General features: G+C 37.4%; 1 protein-coding gene across 4 annotated transcripts in view; it reads left to right on the forward strand.

The window, feature by feature from the left end:
- Nucleotides 1-364: 364 nt before the first annotated feature.
- slc4a2b (solute carrier family 4 member 2b) overlaps nucleotides 365-24,860 on the forward strand; it is a 66,914-nt gene continuing 42,418 nt past the window's right edge. The window contains exons 1-3 of one of the 4 annotated variants that reach the window (XM_057824550.1): nucleotides 365-416; nucleotides 12,685-12,771; nucleotides 19,526-19,663. In XM_057824550.1, the coding sequence (XP_057680533.1) occupies nucleotides 19,634-19,663 (30 nt within the window). In that variant the 5' untranslated portion in view covers nucleotides 365-416; nucleotides 12,685-12,771; nucleotides 19,526-19,633. Of the gene's footprint in view, nucleotides 417-8,185; nucleotides 8,342-8,488; nucleotides 8,507-12,684; nucleotides 12,772-19,525; nucleotides 19,664-24,860 lie in introns of those variants that run through there. The other 3 variants (XM_057824549.1, XM_057824551.1, XM_057824552.1) reach the window with 3 other exon arrangements.

A 24,860-nucleotide genomic window follows, 5' to 3' on the forward strand; every position in this document is an offset into this window, starting at 1 on the left:
ATCATCCTAACGGAACGGACCCGCCCCACTGCAGCCTCTTGTCTGACTGGGAATCGTCAAGTATCGTCTGCGCATGCGCAGAAGTACACTGGCCGAAGACGACCAGCGATAAAATGCATGAAGCTAGTCAAGAACAACCAAATATTGAAAGACGTATTTCAAAATAAAAGTAATATTCAAAATTTTGTGGTTGCATATCAGTCAAAAATCGTTTATGTTGGTTAATAAATAACTTCAATGTAAATAATCATATATAATATGATGTTTTACTGTATTGCGAAACGTAGAAATCCAACTGCACTTGAGAATTGCCTTTAATTTTCAAACAAATAACCGGAAATAGTATACATTTTATACGACTTGTCTGACACCGGTTGAGAGCAAGTCATCCAGCCAGCCAGCGGCGAGAGTTTGAGGTGAGTACCACCTGGAAGCGACGTGGATACAAGTCACAAATTTGATGTTATTTAAGCTTTATTAGACACTTTTGAAACAATTTTTAACCGAAGTAATGTCGAACATTGTGAATGTCTGAGAAAGAGTTGCCCCCTCCTCCACCTCATTGAGAGTGGACCTGTCACACTCACAGTCAAGACAGTCACTCTCATACATGTGGAATGAGCTCGCTTATTTTTCTCGGTTTATTATTAACAAAAACCTTGCCAATGTGTTCCTAGTTGGAATTCTGTTGTGGTTAAAGGCAGGTTGATTTTTTTTTTTTTTTTAAACAATATGATGGAATGGTGGGAGTACATTAAAATGTTTTTCAGCTAGCAGGTACGCACTGAAAATTTGATGGCTAGGTCATTATAATAATAGAGCTTTTGCATTTAAGTGATGACAAATACTACATTTTAAACATTGTTTAATGGTGCATAAACTAAAAGAACCAATATATCCACTCCATTAAGGCATTGCTTGTCTGTGACTAATTTTCATGGAAAATGTATTACTTTAAAAGTGCGTATGACACCAAGCATCTGTGTGGAAGCGATCGTTTTATATATTCAATTTTTGAATCCCGCACCATGAAAATGAGTGACTTCCAGCTTCAGTCTCAGGTTTAGGATGAATGCGAACGTGACGTCATCCGGGTCAGCGTCTCACAATACAGCATTGCTGAATAGCATGCAGATGCACTGTGGATTCAGCTGATTTTGCGGATTAATTGGTTTATTTTTCACATCACGCCAGTCAAATGGCTGCAGAAAATTGTTGCTGCACCAGGGAGAGGCGTGTGAGCCTTTTTGGTTTCAAAAGGTTCCCGTTCACCGCGGATATTGGCCAAAACAAACCCTAATACTTTGGGACCATTGGACTTACAAGGAAGTGAGTAAACATCGTATTTTGTATTATGTCAAATACTGGGATCATGGTACACGGACATCCCTATTTACAATTAAGAAGCTCAAAATAGTGGACAAAATTTTTATATCAACTAGGAGTGGGAACCTCTTTGTACTAAAGAGGCACGATAATATCGGTTACCGATAATTATCGGCCGATAATGGCAATTATGACGTCACACAGATAATCCAGATATTAAAAAATTCAACCGATAATGCAATCCGATAATTATATACTTGATTAAGCCTCCAAATGTGCGCAACCGAAGCAATTTTGTCCAATTCAGCACCGCCGATATAAAAAATAATAATATAATAAATTATATTTTTGCCCAGTAATATTTTCTCCTGTGTTTACTTTAAAAATTTACATAAATGTTTTAATAGAATTATCAGCTTGACATTGTTGATTATCGGTTGGAACGAGGAGGAAATTATCGGTTATCGGTATCGGTTGAAAAATGTATTATCGTGCATCACTACTTGGTACCTTACGATACAATTTGCGATACAAAGCTCACGATAACAATGATCTGACAATATAGCGATACAACGATTTTCAATACATTTTCAATACAGGAAATCATTCTAGGATATTCTACAAACAACTAACAAACAGAAAAACAAGCTTCTGATGTGAATTGGAATGAGTTTATCACTAGTAGACATCCAATCCATTTGATCTGGGAGGCTGCCACCCCTCCCACTTCAAACGGATTGAACGTCTATGGCCGTCAGTGGCAGCCAGTGCCAGGCAATGAGTAATTTTGGGCCATTTAAGGTCATTTAACTGTTAATTTTCAGTTACCTCCTATTGATTTTGGGGTATTTTATGGGTCACTTGCTGTGTATTTTGCATTACAGAACAGGAAGTGACCTGGGAATCATCCAAATGAATAGGCAGTGACTCAAACTCAACAGGAAATGACCTGTAAATGCCCTAAAATGAAAAGCAAGTGACCTGTAAATGCCCCAAATATCAGACCGAATGACTGTGAATGCTCTGGTTTTGAAGGAACCAATGTTCCCAGTCGAAATGGATTGGGCATCGAGCACTGTCAATTGCAGCTTTTTTTTTTTTTTTTTTTTAAATTGACACCTTTTTAAAACGATATCTCGATTCTTGACAGGAGCATATCGATAACCTTTTGGGATACAAAGTATCACGATATATAACCATTTCCATATTTTGTCACACCCCTAATATCAACGTCTTGAAATGATTCAATATCAAAATATTTATTAATTTGATTTAGTGCTGTAACGATTAATCGATTAACTCAAGTATTCGATAAAAAAAAAAAAAACAGTATTCGAATTAAATTTTATTGCTCCGAGTATTTGTTTAACTAAAGTGACGTTGTAATGGTTTATTTTGAAAGTGTTTGCATTTAGTTCTATTGATTAGGGTGGATACACTGCCCACTGGTCTGCCTCATTTCACATGGCTGAATCCAACTGCTCCCTGTTAAGACCAACGTCATCTAAGATTTTGTTTGAGCTAATGTTTTTTAATGCATTCATAATTTAGTTTATAGGTTTATTTAGCCGTTTTTTTGTGGGAATATGCGTCTGAACTAGAGCTGAAACGAGTACTCGAGCAACTCGAGTAACTCGAGTTTAAAAACTGATCCGAGTAATTTTATTCACCTCGAGTAATCGTTTATTTTGACAGCTCTAAGCATCACGTTTTGCTCGGACTACTTTTAATGCGGGACAACGCGCTGTCACGTGCGGAGAGGAAGAAGGGGAAAAAAACTTACTGCAGCCGACACAAACGACGCCGACGTTGCTAAATACTAGCCCGCACGATGCTACGTTGGTACAGGTAGCGTTTGAGTCTCATAGAGATCACATGTATGTTGAACTAGATGCGATTTGACAGACTCGGCCGCGTCTGGGCAGCGTTAGTAAACCGCCGCCATCTTAAAGCAGTAGAGCGCTAAGCGCTAATAAAGAGCGCTAAGCGCTAATAAATAAGATTAACGTTACTGTCGCTACTAGCTCACGTAACGTTACCCCTGGGGAGGGCTAGGTTACAATTAATTATGACCACTGTCGATGCGTGGCTAACGTGTCTTACATTCAGGTTTTAACATAACATAGCATTGTGGAGTGATGAGGGTGTAAAATAAAAACTTAATCATGCTAACTATCAATTTTAGCTCAGTAGTCATTGCTGGATAAAACACCAAGTAGCACTGGTGCTAATGTGCTCCAATACAGCCTGTATCATACATTTATTTTGAACACTGCAAAAACTCCAAGTCCTATCAGGACTTACAGTTTAGACTAACTTAAAACTTAACTAGAACTTAAAAATGGCTTGACACAAAGAGAAATTCAATTGAAACACGTGGGAAAAAAATCCTAACTTTTAAGTGATGTGTGTTATCAAGCGTAACGGCATTTTTAGGTAAGATATATATATATATATATATTTTTTTTTTTCTTTGATAAGATCTAAAAGTTTTTTGAGTGAAAGCAGTGAATTAGTCTTTTTTATTCTAGTTACATCTGAGATGCAATTGTTGACCGTTTTCAACAATATACATCGAAAATAAAGACATTGATTGACTGAAAATGGATCAAGATTAGATGAAATGTCTTGTTTTCTCATGTATATTTATAATTGCTCTTCACCTAAAAATATATTTGTTTTATCCGATTACTCGATTAATCGATAGAATTTTCAGTCGATTACTAAAATATTCGATAGCTGCAGCCCTAGTCTGAACCATTTTTTAGGAGTATTGGAAAATAAAACGTTACCATTTTATAGCATTTAAGCTAGCGGACTTTTGCTATTTAAGTTAGACAATTGTTCTTTTGTTGGACTTAGATCGTCATCTATTTTTTTTTTTTTTTTAAATACCGTTTGAGGCTCAGCTGAGGTATTTTCATTTTTCAGATAGCTGCAGCCCTAATTTGATTATCGATTAGTCGTCGATTAATTGTGTTAGCCTTATTATAAACTGAACTCATTGACGCGAGGAATGGCAACAATAATCCATGAGGCATTCAAAGGACGTGTAATACTACTTCCAAAATCAAAAATAACCAGCTTCCGTCTCTCTTTCCGAGCCAGTGTCGATTATAGAGCACCAACATGGAAAAAATGCTTATTCCTGCCTATGTAAAGAAGACTAAAGCACATGACTATTATCAGGGTGAGGAAGGATGTCTTGCTGACTCATCATTTGTAGCTTGACTACCTAGCAGAAGATTCAGCTGAAAATGGAATAAATCAATGGGATTTTTCAAAACGCCATCATTCCGAACTCCACATTTGTCTCTTGTGGCCTCGTCTCCACATTCCTAATGGAAATGGCTTGATCATGCAGAAAATGAGACCAAGGGAGGGGGGAAAAATGTTTGATAACTCCGAGATTTCTGTTTGTCTTACCTCCCCTTCGGCCGATAAAACCGACTGGGTTTGGCGTGTAAAGCCTTCAAGAAAATCAACTCGGCTTTACAAGTTGCGTAGAGATTTGGGAGTGAATCATTGTTCAATATTGACTGCAATCCTTTTTAGAGTGACACACCACTGGAGCGATCTCTTACTTATTTTGACCGTGGGATGATATTGTGATTCTTTTTTGCTTGCCGGCTTGTGTTTTCTCATGAGCGCAAATGCGCCACAATGAGCAAGCTCTGTGAGAACTCGTTCTTGTGCAACCTGAGCAGGTTCCCATCCAACTTTTGAGGCTGGACCTCACAAAAGGGGTTATTGTTGACTTCAGGTTCGAAGCAATTATTGAAGCAGGTTTGGATGAAGTCGTTTTTAAGGCAAACACGTCATTGAACTCTGTCATAAATCAAATTTAAAGCAATTACAAATGCTTTGGTAGTAATAGCTTCATTTATTTTGCTTGCAATGAAAAAAGAATGGGGGAAAAATTAAATCACAATTATTTTACACAAAACTCCAAAAATAGTCCGGACAAAGTATTGGCCCCCTTTTAAAAATCATGTGAATCTTCTCTTATTTGTGTAATTAACAGCACCTGTTACTTACCTGTGGCACATAACAGGTGGTGGCAATAACTTAATCAGACTTACAGCCAGTTAAAATGGATTAAAACTGACTCAACCTCTGTCCTGTGTCCTTGTGTGTACCACATTGAGCATGGAGAAAAGAAAGAAGACCAAAGAACTGTCTGAGGACTTGAGAAGCAAAATTGTGAGGAGGCATTGGCAATCTCAAGGCTACAAGTCCATCTCCAAAGACCTGAATGTTCCTGTGTCTACCGTGCGCAGTGTCGTCAATAATGGTAAAGCCCATGGCACTGTGGCTAACCTCCCTAGATGTGGACGGAAAGGAAAAATTTACGAGAGATTTCAACGAAAGATTGTGCGGATGGCGGATAAAGAATCTCTACTAACATCCAAACAAGTTCAAGCTGTCCTGCAGTCCGAGGGTACAACACTGCCAACCTGTACTATCCGTCGGCGTTTGAATGAAAAGGTACTCTATGGTAGGATACCCAGTAAGACCCCACTTTTGACCCAGAGACATAAAAAAGCCAGGTTGGAGTTTGCCAAAACTTACCTGAGCAAGCCAAAAACGTTTTGGGAGAATGTTCTCTGGTCAGACGAGACAAAGTAGAGCTTTTTGGGAAAAGGCGTCAACATAGAGTTTACAGGAAAAAAACTGAGGCCTTCAAAGAAAAGAACACAGTCCCCACAGTCAAACAGTTTCCCTTATGGTTTGGGATTGCTTTGATGCCTCTGGCACTGGACTGCTTGACCGTGTGCATGTCATTATTAACTCATTTGCTCCCAAAAACGTACAAATATATTCTATTTTTAATTGCTTCGGTGTCCCAAAAACGTATTTATACGTCGTTTGCGTTTTTTAAAAAACTTTTTTTTAATAAAAGGCATCTATAGGTTCCGATGTATCTAAGATAAAATGCACAAGGCTCAAAACCCATTTTAAAGCAATAAAACTGGCCACTGGAGGTCAGTAGCGCATTTGGTAAGAATTCATCTCGGGCCAAAAAAGGAAGTGAAGAAAAATAATCAGGAAACGGAAGTTGGAGGGATCTTGTGAAGACGCGTGAGAATTTGAGAAAAATGTGGAGAACGATTGGAAAAAAAAGGCAAACGACACTGGCGGAGTGTTTTGAAAAGAAAATTAAACCATTGTCAAAAAAGGATTCAAAAAAATCTATCTTGATGGGACAGACGGTGACGTCCACAACAGCATCAGGTTCCACACGCGTTCTGCGGAGCTAACGTTGCGTTACTCCTTAGCCCAAGGTTGAAACCAACGATGAAGATGATGAAAAAAGTGAGACCGATCTTGATCCGGACTCATCAGATTACCGTATTGGGAGCCACCTCATTCAACCGGGAGCAGCCAAGAGCCTTCCCCGTTGTTATGTGCGCAAATAGTTCAACAGTTCAGTAGTTTAGTTATGTGTAAATAAAATGTTACTTTGTGATCAAAAGCTCTATTTGTCTTGTTGTTTGTTATTTTGTAGAACGAAAACATTATTCAGATGTTTGGTATGTCACATAAGCGAAAAATAGCTGTGTTAAATTCAAAGTTATGTTTGAAATGTATGCTTTCACAAAATGCTCAATTTCTCTGTTTTATTTTATCAGAAATTGGAAAATTGCTCAAACTAATCTATTTTTTAATGCTGATTTCTAAAGAATGGAAAAAGATATGAACTATTTTTTTCTGCTGAAAGATGAGAGTTTAATCTTTGTTTTGGTGGGTTCCATGTTCATGTAACAATTGAACAGAATTTTCTGTGGGCCTTGCAAAATCAGTCAAAATCCAGTAAAACGGCCAGGAGCGAAGGGCCTTCCTCCGGTGAAAATGGCTGAGAGTGAATGAGTTAAGTCTGAAGACTACCAACATTTTTTTTGCATAATGTAGGGCCCAGTGTGAGAAAGCTGGGTCTCCCTCCGAGGTCACGGGTCTTCTAGCAGGACAGTGACCCAAAACACACTTCAAAAAGCACTAGAAAAGGGTTTGAGAGAAAGCACTGGAGACTTCTAAAGTGGCCAGCAATGAGTCGGGACCTGAATCTGAAAATGGCAGTTTGGAGAAAGCACCCTTCAAATCTCAGAGACCTGGAGCATTTGGCCAAAGAAGAATAGTCTAAAATTCCAGCAGAGCATTGTAAGAAACTCACCGATGGATGCCGGAATCGGTTGTTCGCAGTTATTTTGTTTAAAGGTTGTGCTACCAAGTATTAGGCTGAGCTTGCCAATACTTTTGTCCTGCCCATTTTTGGAGTTTTGTGTAAAGTGATAATGATTTCATTTTTTCCCATTCTCTTTTGTGTTTTTTAATTCCAAGCAAAATAAATGAAGATATTCCTACCAAAGCATTTGTAAATGCAATCTTTTTCTGGGAGAAATTATCTATTATCTGACAGAATTGCAGGGCTGCCAATACTTTTGTCCAGCAGTGTTTCTTTCTGTTTGATCCTTTTCTTGCCTAACTATGCCCCCTTTACGCCCGCAAATTGGGGCTCCTAGTGCCCGGGTGCCGCCGCACCCTCAACACCCCCCAAAGTCCTAACTCCGCTCCTGGATTGGACGGAACTTTCCATCGTAGTTGTCCAAAACAATACCCCCCAGTCCTAATCATGGGGTATAAAAACGATTGGAGCTTTATTGCTTTTTCCTCAAGAGAACAATGGTTTAGCATTTATATTGGTTGTTATGTAAGCAGTCATATCTCGGTCGCCCCATTTAATCCCTCAGCACCCCCGGACAGGTGCCGTCCCAGCCCCGCCAGAGGGCCTCTGATGGTACAAAGAGGCCAACTGTTGGCCAATCCGACGCGGTCGATGTGTCGGACCGACCCGAACTCGGTCGATGACCGCGTCGGCAAAAAAGACTCGAGTCCCTCAGTGCTATTTCGGGAGAAAACACTCAGCGCTATCATAGCTAAATCCCTTCAGAGAGTCGCGGTTGGGCAGCTGTTGGGGTCAACCGTCGAAGGTTAGCGAAACAGACGAGGTGTTGGGGTGAGTTGATGTCACTTCCTTTTGGGAAATTAGTGTTAACTACATGGATAGGTAACAAACAGAAAAGTGCTGGATCAGGTATTAGCCTTAAAGTTGCTTTGAATCTTATTACTGCTCATTTGACACTTGTTGCTAGGCAGAGTTCATAGCTCATCAGATATGAAGGTAAGGCAATGTGTTTGTTTTATTAAATTTTGGGGAATTATTTTTTTCAGTTTATAAATAAACACTTAACTCAGAAAGTTTAATTTTAAAATTTGCATCCGAATTTTTTTCAACCATTAACTATTTAACTATCACCTCAGAATCTTTTTAACTCACTTGAAGGTTTTTGTTCTATTTTTAAAAAATGGTTTGTTTTTAACATTTATAAAATATTTGTCTTTGTATTCATTATTTTTTCTAAATCAGTATTTGCATCCTAAAGGTGGTTTTGAGTGTGCTTTTATAGGTGCACTTAATATTATAATACACTCTTACTATTTTAACTTTCACTTCAAGGGTTAAATCCCTTTTTTAATTGTATTTTGTTTGCTTGTAATTTAAAAAATATTTTTGTATTATTTTTTAAACTGATTATCAATTTTAAATCAACGTGTGCACCGTAAGTTTTCATTTGAAAGCATACTAAATAATTTATGAATAAACTATCACCTCAGAAAGTTTCACTTCAGTTTTCATGCGGAAGTTAAGTTTGAGGGCCATCTTGTGGTCGTGTACTCCATAGCAGCCACTGTGCCCTAGTAGAAACGTGGTTAATTGTGTGCCAGGCTTAAAACAATGTTGTTCATATTCAGGTCGGTCACGCACCTCTTTACATTGTCTATCAGTTTGCCTCTGTTCTGGAGGTTATTTTCAGCCACCTGTCGGGATGAAGGAAAACCCCAGGAGACATATTTAGCTACGTATACGTGTTTTTCCCCTGGCTCCCCTCAAGATATTCATGTGACTCCGCGTTGAGCCCTCGGATAAACAATTCCGTCTCGCATGTGCAGAACCTCCTCCAGGGTTTGGATATTCCGTCCAGCCCGAGGCTCATATAAGCTGATGTGGAATGCGTGGCTTGATTATTTGGCAAAGGGGTCGCAGCGATTTGTTTAGATCACAGGACCCTTTTTGTTCCCCTGACGCTATTAATCCACTGGCTTTTGTGACTTTAAGGCGGGATTCCATGTGTAATGATTTTGTTGTTTTTGTACTACAGGACTAAATGGCTGCCGGTGGGTCGATTGTGCCTTTGATTGATAGTTGAGCCTCCGATTCAACAGGGGGCAGCAAATTTCTCTCTCGGTGTTTGGAAATTCATTCAGATTTCTGATGAATAATTGACTCATATCATTTGATCTGTTATCATCATTTTTTTTTAAACTTGATTTTTATATTGTACCATATTTTTAAAGAATCTGCTCTAAAAATTAAACTACAGCATAATTCAACTTTTTATTAACTCTTTTTTGGAGGGAAAGTAATATTAATTATGATCATATGGGTTTTAAATTATTGTCTATATTTTATGAAATACTTGTATTTAGATTTGTTTAAATAGATCTATTAATGAATAAAATATAAAAAATTAATCAAATTTAATAAATAAAAAAACAATGTGAGCTGATGTTCCGTGTTTCTTGCTTTGATTTAAGAGCAAAAATTTGAGTTACAAGTGTATAGCGGGAGTGAACAGTTAAACTTTTTCATAGAATTTGTTGCACTTAGCTTAATGCTAACAAACAATGCAAAACACCGTTAAGTGACTAACAAATACTAACTTTGCGGAATCACACATTAAGCAACAAATATTTTACCTAATCAATTCTACATTGTCGTTTTTAAATGTTTGGACATTAGACAAGCTTCATATAGTTGCCCAGCCCTAATTTGTTGTACACCTCTTTAAAATGATTATTGTATTTACAGTGAAACCAAGCAAATGTTTAAGATACAAGCACTGTAAACAGTAAAAATAGTTACGAATTCTTTCGCTTAGCTTAATGCTAACAAAAAATACAAAACGCCACAGACTAGCTAACGTATAGCATTAGCGTTGTTGTAGAATCACCCTTTAAGCAACAAATATCTAACCATTTTAAATGAATTCTCCAATTTGTTTTAACTGTTTGGACTTTAGACAAACATTATAATGTTCAGCTCTTTAAAATGATCTTTTTAAAATTTTGTTTTTACGCTTAAACCAAGCAAATATTTAAGATACAAGCACTGTAAACAGAATAAAAATAGTTAAGAGTACTTTCCGTTTAGCTTAAACAGAGTAAAAATAGTTATGAATACTTTCTGCTTAGCTTAATGCTAACAAAAAAACGTGCAAAACACCATAGACTGGGTAACGAATAGCATTAGCGTTGTTGCGGAATCATGCTTTGAGCAACAAATATCAAACGGTATTTAATAAAGTCTACATTTTTTTAATTGTTTGAACTTTATACAAACTTTATATAGTTCAGCTCTTTAAAATTATTTTTTTTTTAATTGTTTTTACGGTTAAACCAAGCAAAGATTTATGATACAAGCAACCTAAACAGAGTAAATATAGTTAAGAATACTTTCCATTTAGCTTAAATTGAGTAAAAATAGTTATGAATACTTTCCGCTTAGCTTAATGCTAACAAAAAAAAAAGCAAAACACCATAGACTGGGTAACGTATAGCATTAGCGTTGTTGCGGAATCACGCTTTGAGCAACAAATATCCAACCGTTTTAAATCAATTTTACATTTTTTTTCACAGTTTGAACTATATGCAAACTTTATATGGTTCAGATCTTTAAAAAAAAATTTTTAATTGTTTTTACGGTTAAACCAAGCAAAGATTTATGATACAAGCACTGTAAACAGAGTAAATATAGTTAAGAATACTTTCCGTTTAGCTTAAATTGAGTAAAAATAGTTATGAATGTTTTCCGCTTAGCTTAATGCTAACAAAACAAAACAAAAAAAAGCAAAATGCCACAGGCATTAGCGTTGTTGTAGATTCACGCTTTGAGCAACAAAAATCTAACCATTTTAAATAAATTCTACAATTTTTTTAACTGTTTGGACTTTACACAAACTTTATACTGTCAGCTCTTTAAAATGATTTTTATACAATTGTTTTTACAGTTAAACCAAGGAAAGCTCTATGATACGAGCAATGATACAAATGATATGATGCAATGATACAAACGGAGCAAATATAGTTAAGAATACTTTCTGTTTAGCTTAAACAGAGTAAAAACAGTTATGAATACTTTACGCTTAGCTTAACGCTAACAAAAAAAAAACCAAAACACGATAGATTGGCTAACGTATAGCATTACCGTTTTTGCGGTATCACGCTTTAAGCAACAAATATTTAACCATATTAAATAAATTCTGCAATTGTTTTAACTGTTTGGACTTTAGACAAGCTTTATACTGTTCAGCTCTTTAGAATGATTAAAAAAAATGTTTTCACGGTTAAACCAAGCAAAGATTTAAGATACAAGCACTGTAAACAAAGTAAATATAGTTAAGAATACTTTCCGTTTAGCTTAGCTTAAATTGAGTAAAAATAGTTAATACTTTCCGCTTCGCTTAAAGAGATTAAAAATAGATATGAATATTTTCCGCTTAGCTTAATGCCAACAAAAAAAAAAGTAAAACGCCACAGGCATTAGCGTTGTTGCAGTTTCACGCTTTAAGCAACAAAAATCTAACCATGTTAAATAAATTCTACAATTTTTTGAACTGTTTGGACTTTACACAAACTTTATAATGTTCAGCTCTTTGAAATGATTTTTATACAATTGTTTTTACGGTTAAACCAAGGAAAGGTTTATGATACAAGCACTGTAAATAGAGCAAATATTGTTAAGAATACTTTCCGTTTAGCTTAAACAGAATAAAAACAGTTATGAATACTTTCCGCTTAGCTTAATGCTAAAAAAAACAACAACAACGCAAAACACGATAGATTGGCTAACGTATGGCATTAGCGTTGTTGTGGAATCACACTTTAGGCACAAATATCTAACCATTTTAAATAAATTCTACATTTTTTTAAGTGTTTGGTCACTAGACACAAACTTTATATACTTGAACCCCCATATATTAATCATCACGCTGACCAATAGACCACTTTTAAGGCGGAGGTGTGTGCGTGCGTGAGTCAGTGTTGAATAGGCCTGGGCAGTCACATGGCTACTTGTCAGCAGGCTATGGGAGGAAACTTAATCCCGCCGACCGAGGCGGCCGTTATCAGTGAGAGCACGTCAGTCCGAGAGGTTGGACGCTCGCTCCTCATCTTCTAACTTGTCTCTGCGCACTCTCTCTTTTTTTGTGTGTATTTGCCTTTTTGCTGCCCTCTGACCAGAAGTGTCGCTCCCTCCTCCTGCCCGCAGAGTTCACAGTTGCACTACTACAATGTCAGCGGTGGCTTCTCTGCAGTAAGCAAAGCAAGGTATAGATTTTTCTATTGATTACTATGTATTTTTGTGCTTATGTTGCGTAAGGTACTTACTATTAGTATGGTTGGGACGCCAATAAGTGTCACAGAAGTGAGAATTCTGACTGTTTTGTACAATTTATCATATTGATGTACCTTTTATTATTACTTTATTTTTTGACTAGAGAGAAATATGGAAAGTTAAATAAGAGATTTTACATTTAGTTAGTGCTGCAACAATTAATCGATTATTCGATTAGCAAAAAAGATTCGAATTAAATTTTGCTGCTTCGAGTATTCGTTTAATTAAAGTGGCGTTGTAATGGTTAATTTTGAAAGTGTTTGTATTTAGTTTTATTGATTTTGGTGGATACACTGCCCTCCAGTCTGCCTCATTTAACATGGCTGAATCCAGCTGCTCCATGTTAAGACCAACATAAGCCAAGTTTTTGTTTGAGCTAATGTTTTTTTAATGCATTTGTTAGTTAGTTTATAGGTATATTTAGCCGTTTTTTTGTAGGAATATGTGTCTGAACCATTTGTTAAGAGCATTGAAAAAAATAAAAATTAAACATTAGTGTTTTCTAGCATTTAAGCTAGCGGACTTTTGCTATGTAAGTTAGCCAATTGTTCTTTTGTTGTACATAGATCCTTGTATATTTATTTTTTTAATACCGTTTGAGGTTCAGCTCAGGTATTTTTCATGTTCCTTTTCCGATTACTCGATTAATCGACTACTAAAATAATCGATAGCTGCAGCCCTACATCTATTACAAAAAAATTGTTAGAGGTATTGATTAATTGGTATGTGATGATATACATGCTTTATAACCATCAATGTATACATTTTAAAGCACCATTCTCAGCTATTTATGCATTAATATCACACTATTTACTAATACGAGCCTCCATTAAATGCTTGAGATGTCACTCGATGGTTTACAAAAAGAGCATAATAATGGCAAAAATAGTATAGAGGTATATTTTTTCCTCAAAGGAAAGCACATATCAAAGGATTACTGTATTTTTGGATTGCTTTGTATTATTTTACTAGTTTATTTGTTGTTGGCTCTCTTCAAAACTGATTTACACTTCTGTTTGGTCAAGCAGGTAGCTAAAGTATAGTGTGAGTTAATATTAGGAGTAAGGAACATAACAAAGGTGATCAAATAAATAAGTAAATGAAAACTACAAGAGCATGCTTAAGCAATGCAATTTAATTAATCAACTCTTCCGCATCATATTACAAACATCCTGCAAGTTTGATCATCATCCCTTCTTTCATTCTTGAGTTATCTTGAAGACAATCATACAGAACCGAATACATCGTCACACTTTTCGTAGGTTTCAGCTACAAATTAAATGTATATAAATGTTTAAAAAAGCAGACATTTTATGATAATAATACATGATTACCTTTTGTTTAAATAACAGTTCCAGTCTTTGTCTATCCTCGCAGGCGTTGTTCTCTCGCCCACGTTTCATGATTTCTAGTTGTCGCTCCGATAAAACATTTAAGGCCACGGCGTGTCTGCGACCCCGAACAGACTCTATCAGAACGGCGCGCAATCAGGAGAAGAACATGGCGTGTTTGGGGTCAAACTGCAGACTTCCACGCTCAAAAAACTAGTCATTGTTGTGGTGTTTGTAAGTGCGAGCACGTACAGTGGAGGCTCCAAAGTCAGAGGGGGAGACAAAAAGTTAGCACAAATGGAAGATTTTTGTGATATTCAGAAAAAAAGAAAGAAAACAGGTTTTAAAATCGCTTTAATGTCTCCAAAAAACTACATTCGAGCAGGGGGTTCGTATATCCACTATGCATGCCTGCAACATCATCGCTAACGTATCACTCGCCATGCCGATCATCATGTAAAGCCCTATAGAAAGCTATAGTGGGTACAACCATCACCGCCAGGAATTTATTTGTAGTATTTTTAAACCGGGCAAGAGATGAGTCTCACATCAATCATAAATCACAACAAGATGCTTCTATTCTTAGACTGTGACGTTGTGATGTTTTCAAGGCAATCATTGCGAGCTAGCATCAAATTCGACACACAAATGCAGATGAATTTATTCATTAACATGTATAATTAAAGGTCATTTTCTTAAATTGTTTTTAAAATATTCAGTAATGGGTGTTTTACATTTGTTTGTCCCACCATGTGACACCCGTCAGTCTCCTCGTGTCCATAGGAAGATGGCAATGTCATGCTATGGTAAATTGAATTAGTCCCTGAGGTCATAGTGTGGACATTGGAACACCATAAATGTCGTGTAGCACACTTTTAAAAATTATTTTGACAGCGTGTTCTCTTGGTAAATAGTCGTGACTACTTTGTAGTGCTACTTATAGTCATGCAGCATGTACTGTATAGTCAGTCAGGGTTCTGTTTCCGTAAAACTGTTCTACCATGAAGTTAAACAAATCCATGAGAATGCATGATAACTAGGAATGTAAATCGCTAATTTTATGACGATAAGATACAATATATACTCTTTGGAAAAGTATACGTAGTTTGCAAATTTAATATAATAATATGTACACATTCAACACAATGAGTTCACTTAAGGCAATAAAAAAAGTCAAGAGCAATTTTGTGGCTGAAATATTTCAAACATTTGAACAAAACGGCAGATCAAAAAAATGACGATGTTGATAGATGTTTCTTTTCAATCATTTTGACTGGTTAAAAAAAAAAACAATCCAATTGCTGTGTCGTTACACTTCTAGTTGTGACTGAGTACTTTGTAATGCTACTTATATCCATGTAGCATGTACATTCAAGTAGGGTTGCAGCCACGTCACGTCAACATACGCAGTACTTTTAACGCTTTGCAAGCAATGACAGTGTACATTTTCAAATTATTTAACTTGAGATGGACAGTTCAATTTAACAGACCGTAATGTGATGTGACACAATATAAACAAACAATTTCCATCTATTGTCCCATGTCGGCTACAATACAAAACAACTGAGAGTGCTATGCCTGCCTGTTAAGCAACAAAACCATATAACTAAACATCCTGTGCCTGCCCCCTCCACATCCCCGAGGTTATCAAGCCTTCAAACAGTGATGCGCCTAGATTTTTTGACAGCAAAGTCATTTATAACATCAGTGAAATCCAGTTTTTGAGCAAGCTTACGCTCAATGGTGTGCATGGCTAGGTTGTTAAACCTGGCCTGCGATATGGTGGAGCATTGGTAGTTTTTTTATTATTTTCATTTTACTGAAGGCTGTCTCTCCCCCAGCTACAGTCACTGGCAAAGCCAAGAAAATGCGTAGCAGTGTGCAGAGATCAACAGTCTGTTCAACCTTGCGCACCTGCTCCCCACAGACTAACATATATCCCTGAGCTCCCATCACCTTCTCTATCCTCGGCTCAATGTGAGCAGCATGTCTTGTCATACCGCAGCTCAATAGGCTGCAAGCGGCCGGTGACAGACTCGAATCGGGCTTTGGTCACGGTCGTCGCGAATGTAAATGTTCAGTGTTAGCGCCTGTTGTTTACTTACCGACATCACCGTCCACAGCCAACTCTGGCCCTAATTCTCTGGCTTCTTTTCCCCTTTTAAAAACGTCATCATTTTTTCTCGTTCACCTCAATGATCTTCATATGTTTGTTTTTTTTCTTTTCTTTTCTGCGCACCCTTTTTATGACAACTCGCCATGTTCAGAGTTTATAACAATGGAAGATTTTAATTTCCCGCTTCAGACCACGTACGTAGTGCAGGCTTGAGTACGCCAGAGTGGGGTTAAACCATTCTCTGCTGAGACGGGGGGGGCCGGGGGGCCTTGTGCAAAAAAAGGAAAAAATATATATTTGAAAAATATTCAATATGTTAAAGTTTTTACGTAAGTACTGTATATATCAAGTAGAACATAATAATTAATCAGACAATGATTTAAATTTAAAAAAAAAAAGTGATCGTAAAATAAATTCAGGGTCATTCAGGGGCCCCCACGGTCCTGAGGCCCAGGACAAGATCCCCGGTTTATTTTTTTCTAATCAAATTACTTGAGTTAATCGATCAATCGTTGCAGCGCGATATTCAAGCATGTTTCTCTTACCATACAACCAGTCTTATGTGAACTCATTGCCTGCCATTGACAACAATTATTGTATTTATTTAAAAAAAAAAAAAAACTTAAAACAACAAATTTTCGACTTCTAATGGAGGTTAATGTCCTGTTTTCACAGTGGCTAGCAAGACTTTTAACTCTTTACTTTGGACATGATGAATTTCTACCAGAAATGTCAGCCTGTTTTTTTGTTTTTCACACTTCCTCTTGCTCACTCAGCATTCATTCATCTCTTTTTCGGCGACGTCAGCTGTTGCTTAAGGCACTTCCGCTTCATTTTTTGTCAAGTCTCACACAAAACACAATTGAGGTCCAGATATCATCCACAATAAGACAACTATTAGTGTCATTATACTTTTTCTCCCAGGTAGGAGGGCTGCCAGTTCCCATAGTTCGCTCTCCAGATCCCACCGTTCTGTAACTTTACTCCTCTGCTTTTTCCGCACCGGCGGGTATTCGTTTACTGGGAAAGTAAAGTGTCGCAAAGGGTGAATGACTCCGTTATCACCAGGTTTTAGCTTTGTCACGGAACAGCTTCAACTTTTCAATCAAGGCACCACTGTATTTCTTTGAAGGCCTTCATGGCTAGCCGTCATTTTTGGCCTAGTGTTACAACCTCAGTAAATCTCTGCCAACAAGGTCACTGATAGCAACCGCCGCATGTACATGCCATGGAATCTTCATCGTCACCTTCTCGATTACCGCTGTCAAACAACACGTTTGAAATTGGTGACACTCGACTCCACATTTGACTTATAAATAGTTCTATGCACATCGTGGTAATCATTCAAAATGTCATGCCAAATGTTAAAAAGGTTAGCCAAATGCACGCGACGCCGGTTATCGATAGGGTCTCCCTGCACAGTAGTGCTTAGTGTTATCAGACCTTTATCTGACTAATGGTTAATGACCTTGGACGGCGGCAAAGACTGTTCGGATATAAATCAAGACGCTCGATGTTTACTTTTTAACACCACCATAGACGACAGTAGACGTCCAATTGATAGTCTAGCAGCGAATTACCTGCACTGAAACAGCATCCACTGTGGTTCAGTGAGTTTAATGGGCGTATCCGTTTACGATTCAAGGCGGCGGACGGTTCCATTGATGCGAAGTGACAATAAAATTCAAGAGCCGAGATCAACATCAAAATTTCATAAGCGCTACAGTAATCGTTTGCCATCTTCAGAATGATAACACGGGCGTCCATAGGGTGAATTTTCTGTACGCAACGTGAAATTTTAAACTCCTTATGAGGATTTTGTGCTGACAAAGAATCTTTTTATAGGGTGATTGAAAAGGCCGTCGGCTTTATCACACGGCCGCAGACTGACTGTAATTATGGACAATTATAGGGGACAAAAGGTCAGGAAAGTTACACATTATAGTGTACGCTGAGATGGCGTTTAACTTATTTAACTCATGAATGACTTAAAGCTAAGATGCTAAAACAGGGTTTAAAGGGAACCTCTGACTTAAAAGACTTGTTGGCTCTAATAAGCCACAATTGTTATCTGTTACTAAAATATGTTATTAGAAACAAATATATTGCCATTGATTTAAAAATCTATGTACATATCTGCTACTATCTACTATTTACATGTTTTGACCTATGGAGGGCGCCATGTTTTACGCATGCAATGCACACTGGGGGTGATGAGGCAGTTGGGCTGGACTGGGAGAATAGGTGTGCTAGCTAGCAAGTAAAGCTAGTATGACGACTGACATGATTATGTCAAATTCTACTGCTGGTCAGATTGTTTTGTTACAGAACTGTGGGACGAGTTCCCAACGTCGTGCCTGTATCTAATTCCAGCTCACCAGCAGTGTCTTTAAACTGATCCTAGGCGACTTGCGGAGATATTGACTCGCTGCCATTTGACAGGTTGTCTATCCCTTCGTTGCTAGTTGCATCATTGCCTTGTTTTTTTCATTTGTCTGGCTATCGGCGAGGTTTTCCATCGTTTTTTTTTTTTTTTTCATTGATCCCGACCTACTGTCATGGACCCTTTGTGTGTCTCTCTTTTCGTGATCATGCGTTTTTTGTGTGTTTTTTACACAAAATCCCTATGTTTTTGTTGTCTGCTTGCTGTCTGATGTAAGCCACGTTTTTTAATTCCGTGGTCAAGCCAACCGCAGTTTCTTTTCAGTTGCGTTTCCCTTTTAGCTTTTGCTGCACAGAAACAGACAGCATGTGTGGCATGTGGGCTGCGATTGCTTTATAAGGAATATCATGAATCTAACGTCACGTGGAAGGATAGTCCTGTGGTCTATACACTTGTCTGTTGCACGGGAAAGGTGGGTTCGTATCCCCCTGGAGACCTTCATTTAATTTCTTTTGCTGCTCGTTTTGTGAAATATCGACAGTGCTGTCCTGCTCATCACTTTTCCGCTCGGGTTCAAATTGGAATCGCCGAACCCATGACATGTTTGGTTAGCTGAAGAGTGACACTGTGGTAGCCCGGCAGCGCCGCCCAGTAACGTCACCATCCAGAGTGCATTGCGTCGTCAACAACAATGTCGACGTACTAGATAAACTCATTTTACAAATTTTATTAAAACAAAAACATTAAGAGGGGTTTCAATATCAAATTATTATAACTCATGCTAACATTTAATTTAAGTATTACACGTCTTTCTATCCGTGGTACCCTTTAAGTGTTTATTCATTCCACATTTTCAGGTTATGCTGCCCAAAAGTTGCCTGAGTCCCAGTGAGAAAGAGAAGGGCTAACAACGCCACGACTGATCCTGAGCAGCCGTTTCCAGAGCCTGTTTACCAAGCAGAGCCATGAGCAACCACAAGCAGGTCACGGATGACGTAAGTCGTCAAGGGAAACATGACTTTTCGATCGTACTCCAATTCGGGCCAGGCTACAATTTTTAAGCAAGTTCGGTAGCATGAGGCCCCATCATATAATCGTGATTAATCTCAGTTTTATACCCAATGAAATAATCACGATAATATTATCGCCATAAACAGTAAAATTATTAGCAATTAATGGCATACCAACCACGATCAAGGGCTTAGGTATGGTCTCATTGGTAGGGACGATGTAACGTCATAACCCGCTTGTATACTTTTTGTTACGAATATGAACCTAATTAATTGATAGGCTGAATGATCAATGCAAAATTAATTTATATTTGACTTGTACTAACTTTCACGTGTATTGGTTCAGGTGATACGCCGTTCGATTCAAACCTTTATTTTCAAAAACTATTTAAAAAAACATTTTGAAAACGTCCAGAATAAATGTTCTGGATTTTAATAGCAAATTTAAATTGCAATATTTGAACATAAATTAATATTAACATACACAATAAATGCACACTTGTTAATAATCTACCCAGGAATGCCAAAAGGAAAAAAAAAAAAAAACATTCGTCTTAAGGCCAATCAACACTGTCTAAATAAATAAATACCCTGACTAAGAAGTTGTTTTCAGTTATATGATAAAAAATGGAGCCTTTCTTCAGGTAAAACGCGACTGCTTTTGTCCACAAACACAGCTAAATGCAACAAAAATTGAAAACGTTTTACCTCAGATATGATTAATGTATGATTATCTGGAAAAAAAAATGTCTTCATAGGCTAGAAATAAAAAATATTTTAAAATAAATAATGTAGAAAATAAATAAATACAGTTTCAATAAATGCAAGTCATCAACTAATCAAACGTGCGTTTGAGGGGAAAAAATAGCCCGGCACATTCAGTAAGTGGAAAAAGGGTAAATGTAAGGTCTGAACATCATGAAAATAATTAACTTAATATTTCTAGGGTCAATTCTATCCTTATGAGCTATATAACTGAACTCATTCTATAATGCAAATAAGGTTGCTTAAAAGTTGGTGGGGAGAATTTGAGCATCCTGAACAGTTCCTAGTGTTATGTCCCTACCTTCCCTATGTAAACCTATGCCCTTGACCACGATTAGTCGCTTTCTGTCACAACAATGAGATGAATCGCGATAATTCTGGAAGTTTATATTAATTGCATGAGCTCCTCTCGTTGATTTAATTGTGGTCAATCGCAGCGCCATAAAATGACAATACGTTATTGTGCTGAGAGGTGAGTAATCTCGATTAATTCCAGCATTAGTTTAACAACTATATTAATTGCTAGAGTTCTCTGATATTAAATGGTAGCTGATAATACCGGCCGACAAAAGCATTTTATAATGTTATCGGATAATTTCAACATCAGTGTTTCTTTATTGGTTTTGGGCCAAAATGCATGTTGTTTTCAAATTGATTGTAGAAGCCTTTTGCCTTTGTACAAGAACTGGTCACAGCTTAGTACAGCAGTTATGCTTATTGATCATTAGATGTCTACAAATTAAAATGCTTGAGGTTTGTTTTGTAGGCAGACCATTCACATGCAAGGTGGAAAAATTAAATCAACAATAAATGATTGAAAAATAATGAAATGCAAAATTGTCTCGCCTCCATAAGAATCCCTCACACGTTTATCCCAGCTCACGGGATTGAGTAAGAAAGCAACCTGTGAAAATAAACTGATAGTTGATAGATCTGAAGACTGTCTTGTGTCGCGTATTTAGAAAAGAATACAATAGAATTAGGGCTGTCAAACGATTACAATTTTTAATCGAGTTAATCACAGCTTAAAAATTAATTAATCGTAATTAACCGTCATTGTTGGAATGGAAGACAAGACGGACATAAACATTCAACATACTGTATGTAAGTACTGTATTTGTTTATTATAACAATAAATCCACAAGATGGCATTAACATTATTAACATTTATGTGTATTTTGCATAGCTATTTGATTGGGAAAGCCAGTTCTCTTTGCATTGAGCGCTTTTGTTTTTGTGAACATTATTTTTTTGAGAGATAGAAATATTATTTTTGTTGTGCTTTCACTAAATGATACTGTAGCGACTTAACTGTTCAGCCCAAATGCATGATGGGAAGTTGGGCAACCATGACTGTCAGTGGTGGCTGTAAATGGTATCCAGTATGTTCTGCGTTGTGTTCAATTAGGCGTGTTGAGAATAAGAACGTCTCCTGCTCCGCCCAAATGCATGATGGGAAGTTGGGCAACCAAGACTGTTAGTCGTGGCTGCTTAAGCCAATAAAAGGTGCGGTCCAATGGACGCCCGTGTCCACTCGCATTTCTCTGCCTTTTCGGTCTCAATGTGCTAAAACGGCGTCATTGTAAACTGTTTGAGGCAACGCATGAACGGGTCATTCCGTCCATGCGCCAATTGAATTTAATTAAACTGAATTAATTTAAAAAATTAATCACCGCTCGTTAACGCGATAAATTTGACAGCCCTAAATAGAATTGAATAGAATAGAAGCCTTTATTGTGGGGTTGTCCGATATCACTTAAAGTACTTCAAAGTGATATTGGATAATGTTGACATCGGGTTTTCATTATTGACTTTGGGTCAATATACTTGCTGCCTTCACTGTATGTAGAAGTCTTCTTCCTTTGTACAAGGGCTGGTCACAGTTTAGCACAGCAATTACAGTTATCTTTCTTGTGATGTCTGTAAAATAACATGATTTGGATTTGTTATGTGAGCAGACCATTGGCATTCATGGTTCAAAGTTAAATTAACAATAAATGATTGAAAAATAATCAATTATTAACTCATTGCATCATATAACTACTGTGTTACCAGAAAGAAATAGTCTCTAAGAAAAGTAATAAAATAGCAAAATCTGTGCAAAAGCCCAGCAAAATGCATTTTGGGAATATCTCATTGACAATACATTGTGTGGACTAGTCTGTGCCTTTCGCCTGTCTGTATTTGTAATGCTTTGTCGTCACCTAATGACGCTTTGGGGTTTATTTGTGAATTATGCCTTTTATTTAATTACGGATATTTGCTCATTTATTGTTATTTTTATATTATTTATATGGGACATTATTTTATGATGTGTTATTTACAAATAATACATGTAGTGGTGAAATATAGGCACTTTTTCCGTAACTTAAGTTGAAGTTGTTCTCTTTGAACAGGATGTTTATTTGGTAAACGTTTTTACATTATCATTTAACCATCCAGTGGGGCATCACAATACAAGTCCACGACCACATTTATCAGTATTGGTTTGATATCGGGATCAAATTTTTGGAGTTGGACAATATCGGTAATCAGTTTAACAGTCATTATTAGACAACTCTATTAATTGCGATTAATTATGTGAATGGTAGTGCTGAGATTAATTGGCGTTGATCGCTTGGGTTATAACAGTTCATCTCAGCTCTGTATCCCAAGAAAAAAAATTGTCTTAAACTCATAACCTGTGAAATTAATTGTGATTATTAGCATTATTTCTGTGCAATTGCAATGAATCGAAACGCCACCGCTAAATAAATTAACCACGATTAATCGCTTCTTGTCATAACAATTATTGGACGAGGTAAGCTTTACATGCACTGCCTTGTGCAATTCTGGTTTTTCGTAAAAGGAAACCTAACAACAGATGCCAAAGCCTCCACTGTTGAATCTGTCTTTCGGAAAGTCTAGAATCTACAGTAGATATAATGTCGGAGCAGCCGGGATTTCTTCGCTTGGACGAGACCGTCCTAGCCTCAAGCACTACTGGTCCTCAGCCAAAGCAAGCAGCATTCTTCAGCTGCGCGTAGAGCTCCTCCATTCGGGTATTTAAGATCCCCGAGCAAGACTAGCACAAGTTTTAAAGGGGACATTACTTCTCGTGTGTATTCCAAGAATGGTAATTTATCCTTGCGGCATCTCGGGAATTTTACTGGAAGGTCTTCTGTCTGACCTTTTACCAACTTGTCTTCATCCTGAGCTCTCATCTTTATTTTCCCCTCTGGCTCAAGGTTATCATATCCAGAGCATGCAGGAAAATGTTTATTGAATTTGGGCTCTAGTGAATAGACAGTGACGGATGTTTCTCATGGAGGAAATACCTGCCTTCCTTTTATTTAGCTTCATCTGTTTCATGTCCAATGGTCGCAGCGACGTGCTGTGTATGTTACCTGCAGGCAGTTTGGGAGCCAGAAAGCCATAAACATGACTGAAAAGCCCGTCTGAAACAGAACTCTGGCTAAATGTTGAGTTTTTGCCAGCTGAAGTGATGAAGGACGTTTGCCTATATTAAAAATGACTGACATAAAAATGCTTAGGATTTATAAATAGCCACTCAGCAGAGCAAAAATGACACACGTAGCAAGTTCGCTCCTCCCCTCCAGACCTCAAAAAGATCTTAGCTGTATCACTTCAACATACTGTGCCATAGTGGTATATGTTAAAAAGGTGATGTAACGCGATACTTTGTAGCCCGAATGGTTATCGATATGCTCCCACCCAGTGTTGTTTTTGGTAGCCCTTTTAAATTTCGTCTGAGTCTTTTGGCCGATAATATAGTGGGGCAAATAAGTATTTAGTCAACCACTAATTGTGCAAGTTCTCCCACTTGAAAATATTTGAAAGCGACGTCAGAAGACTGCAAAAGACCATCATAATTATGAAACTATCATGGGCATTACTGAATGCTTATGACAGATGTCATTAAGTGTCATCCGGCAAATTATGTCACGAACTCCATTTACAGTGGGGCAAATAAGTATTTAGTCAACCACTAATTGTGCAAGTTCTCCCACTTGAAAATATTAAGAGAGGCCTGTAATTGTCAACATGGGTAAACCTCAACCATGAGAGACAGAATGTGGGGAAAAAAAACAGAAAATCACATTGATTGATTTTTAAAGAATTTATTTGCAAACATGGTGGAATATAAGTATTTGGTCAATACCAAAAGTTCATCGCAGTACTTTGTTATGTACCCTTTGTTGGCAATAACAGAGGCCAAACGTTTTCTGTAACTCTTCACAAGCTTTTCACACACTGTTGCTGGTATTTTATCCCATTCCTCCATGCAGATCTCCTCTAGAGCAGTGATGTTTTGGGGCTGTCGTTTCGCAACACGGACTTTCAACTCCCTCCACAGATTTTCGATGGGGTTGAGATCTGGAGACTGGCTAGGCCACTCCAGGACCTTGAAATGCTT

This window comes from Corythoichthys intestinalis, chromosome 20, assembly GCF_030265065.1.
Source record: "Corythoichthys intestinalis isolate RoL2023-P3 chromosome 20, ASM3026506v1, whole genome shotgun sequence".
Lineage (NCBI taxonomy): Eukaryota > Metazoa > Chordata > Actinopteri > Syngnathiformes > Syngnathidae > Corythoichthys > Corythoichthys intestinalis.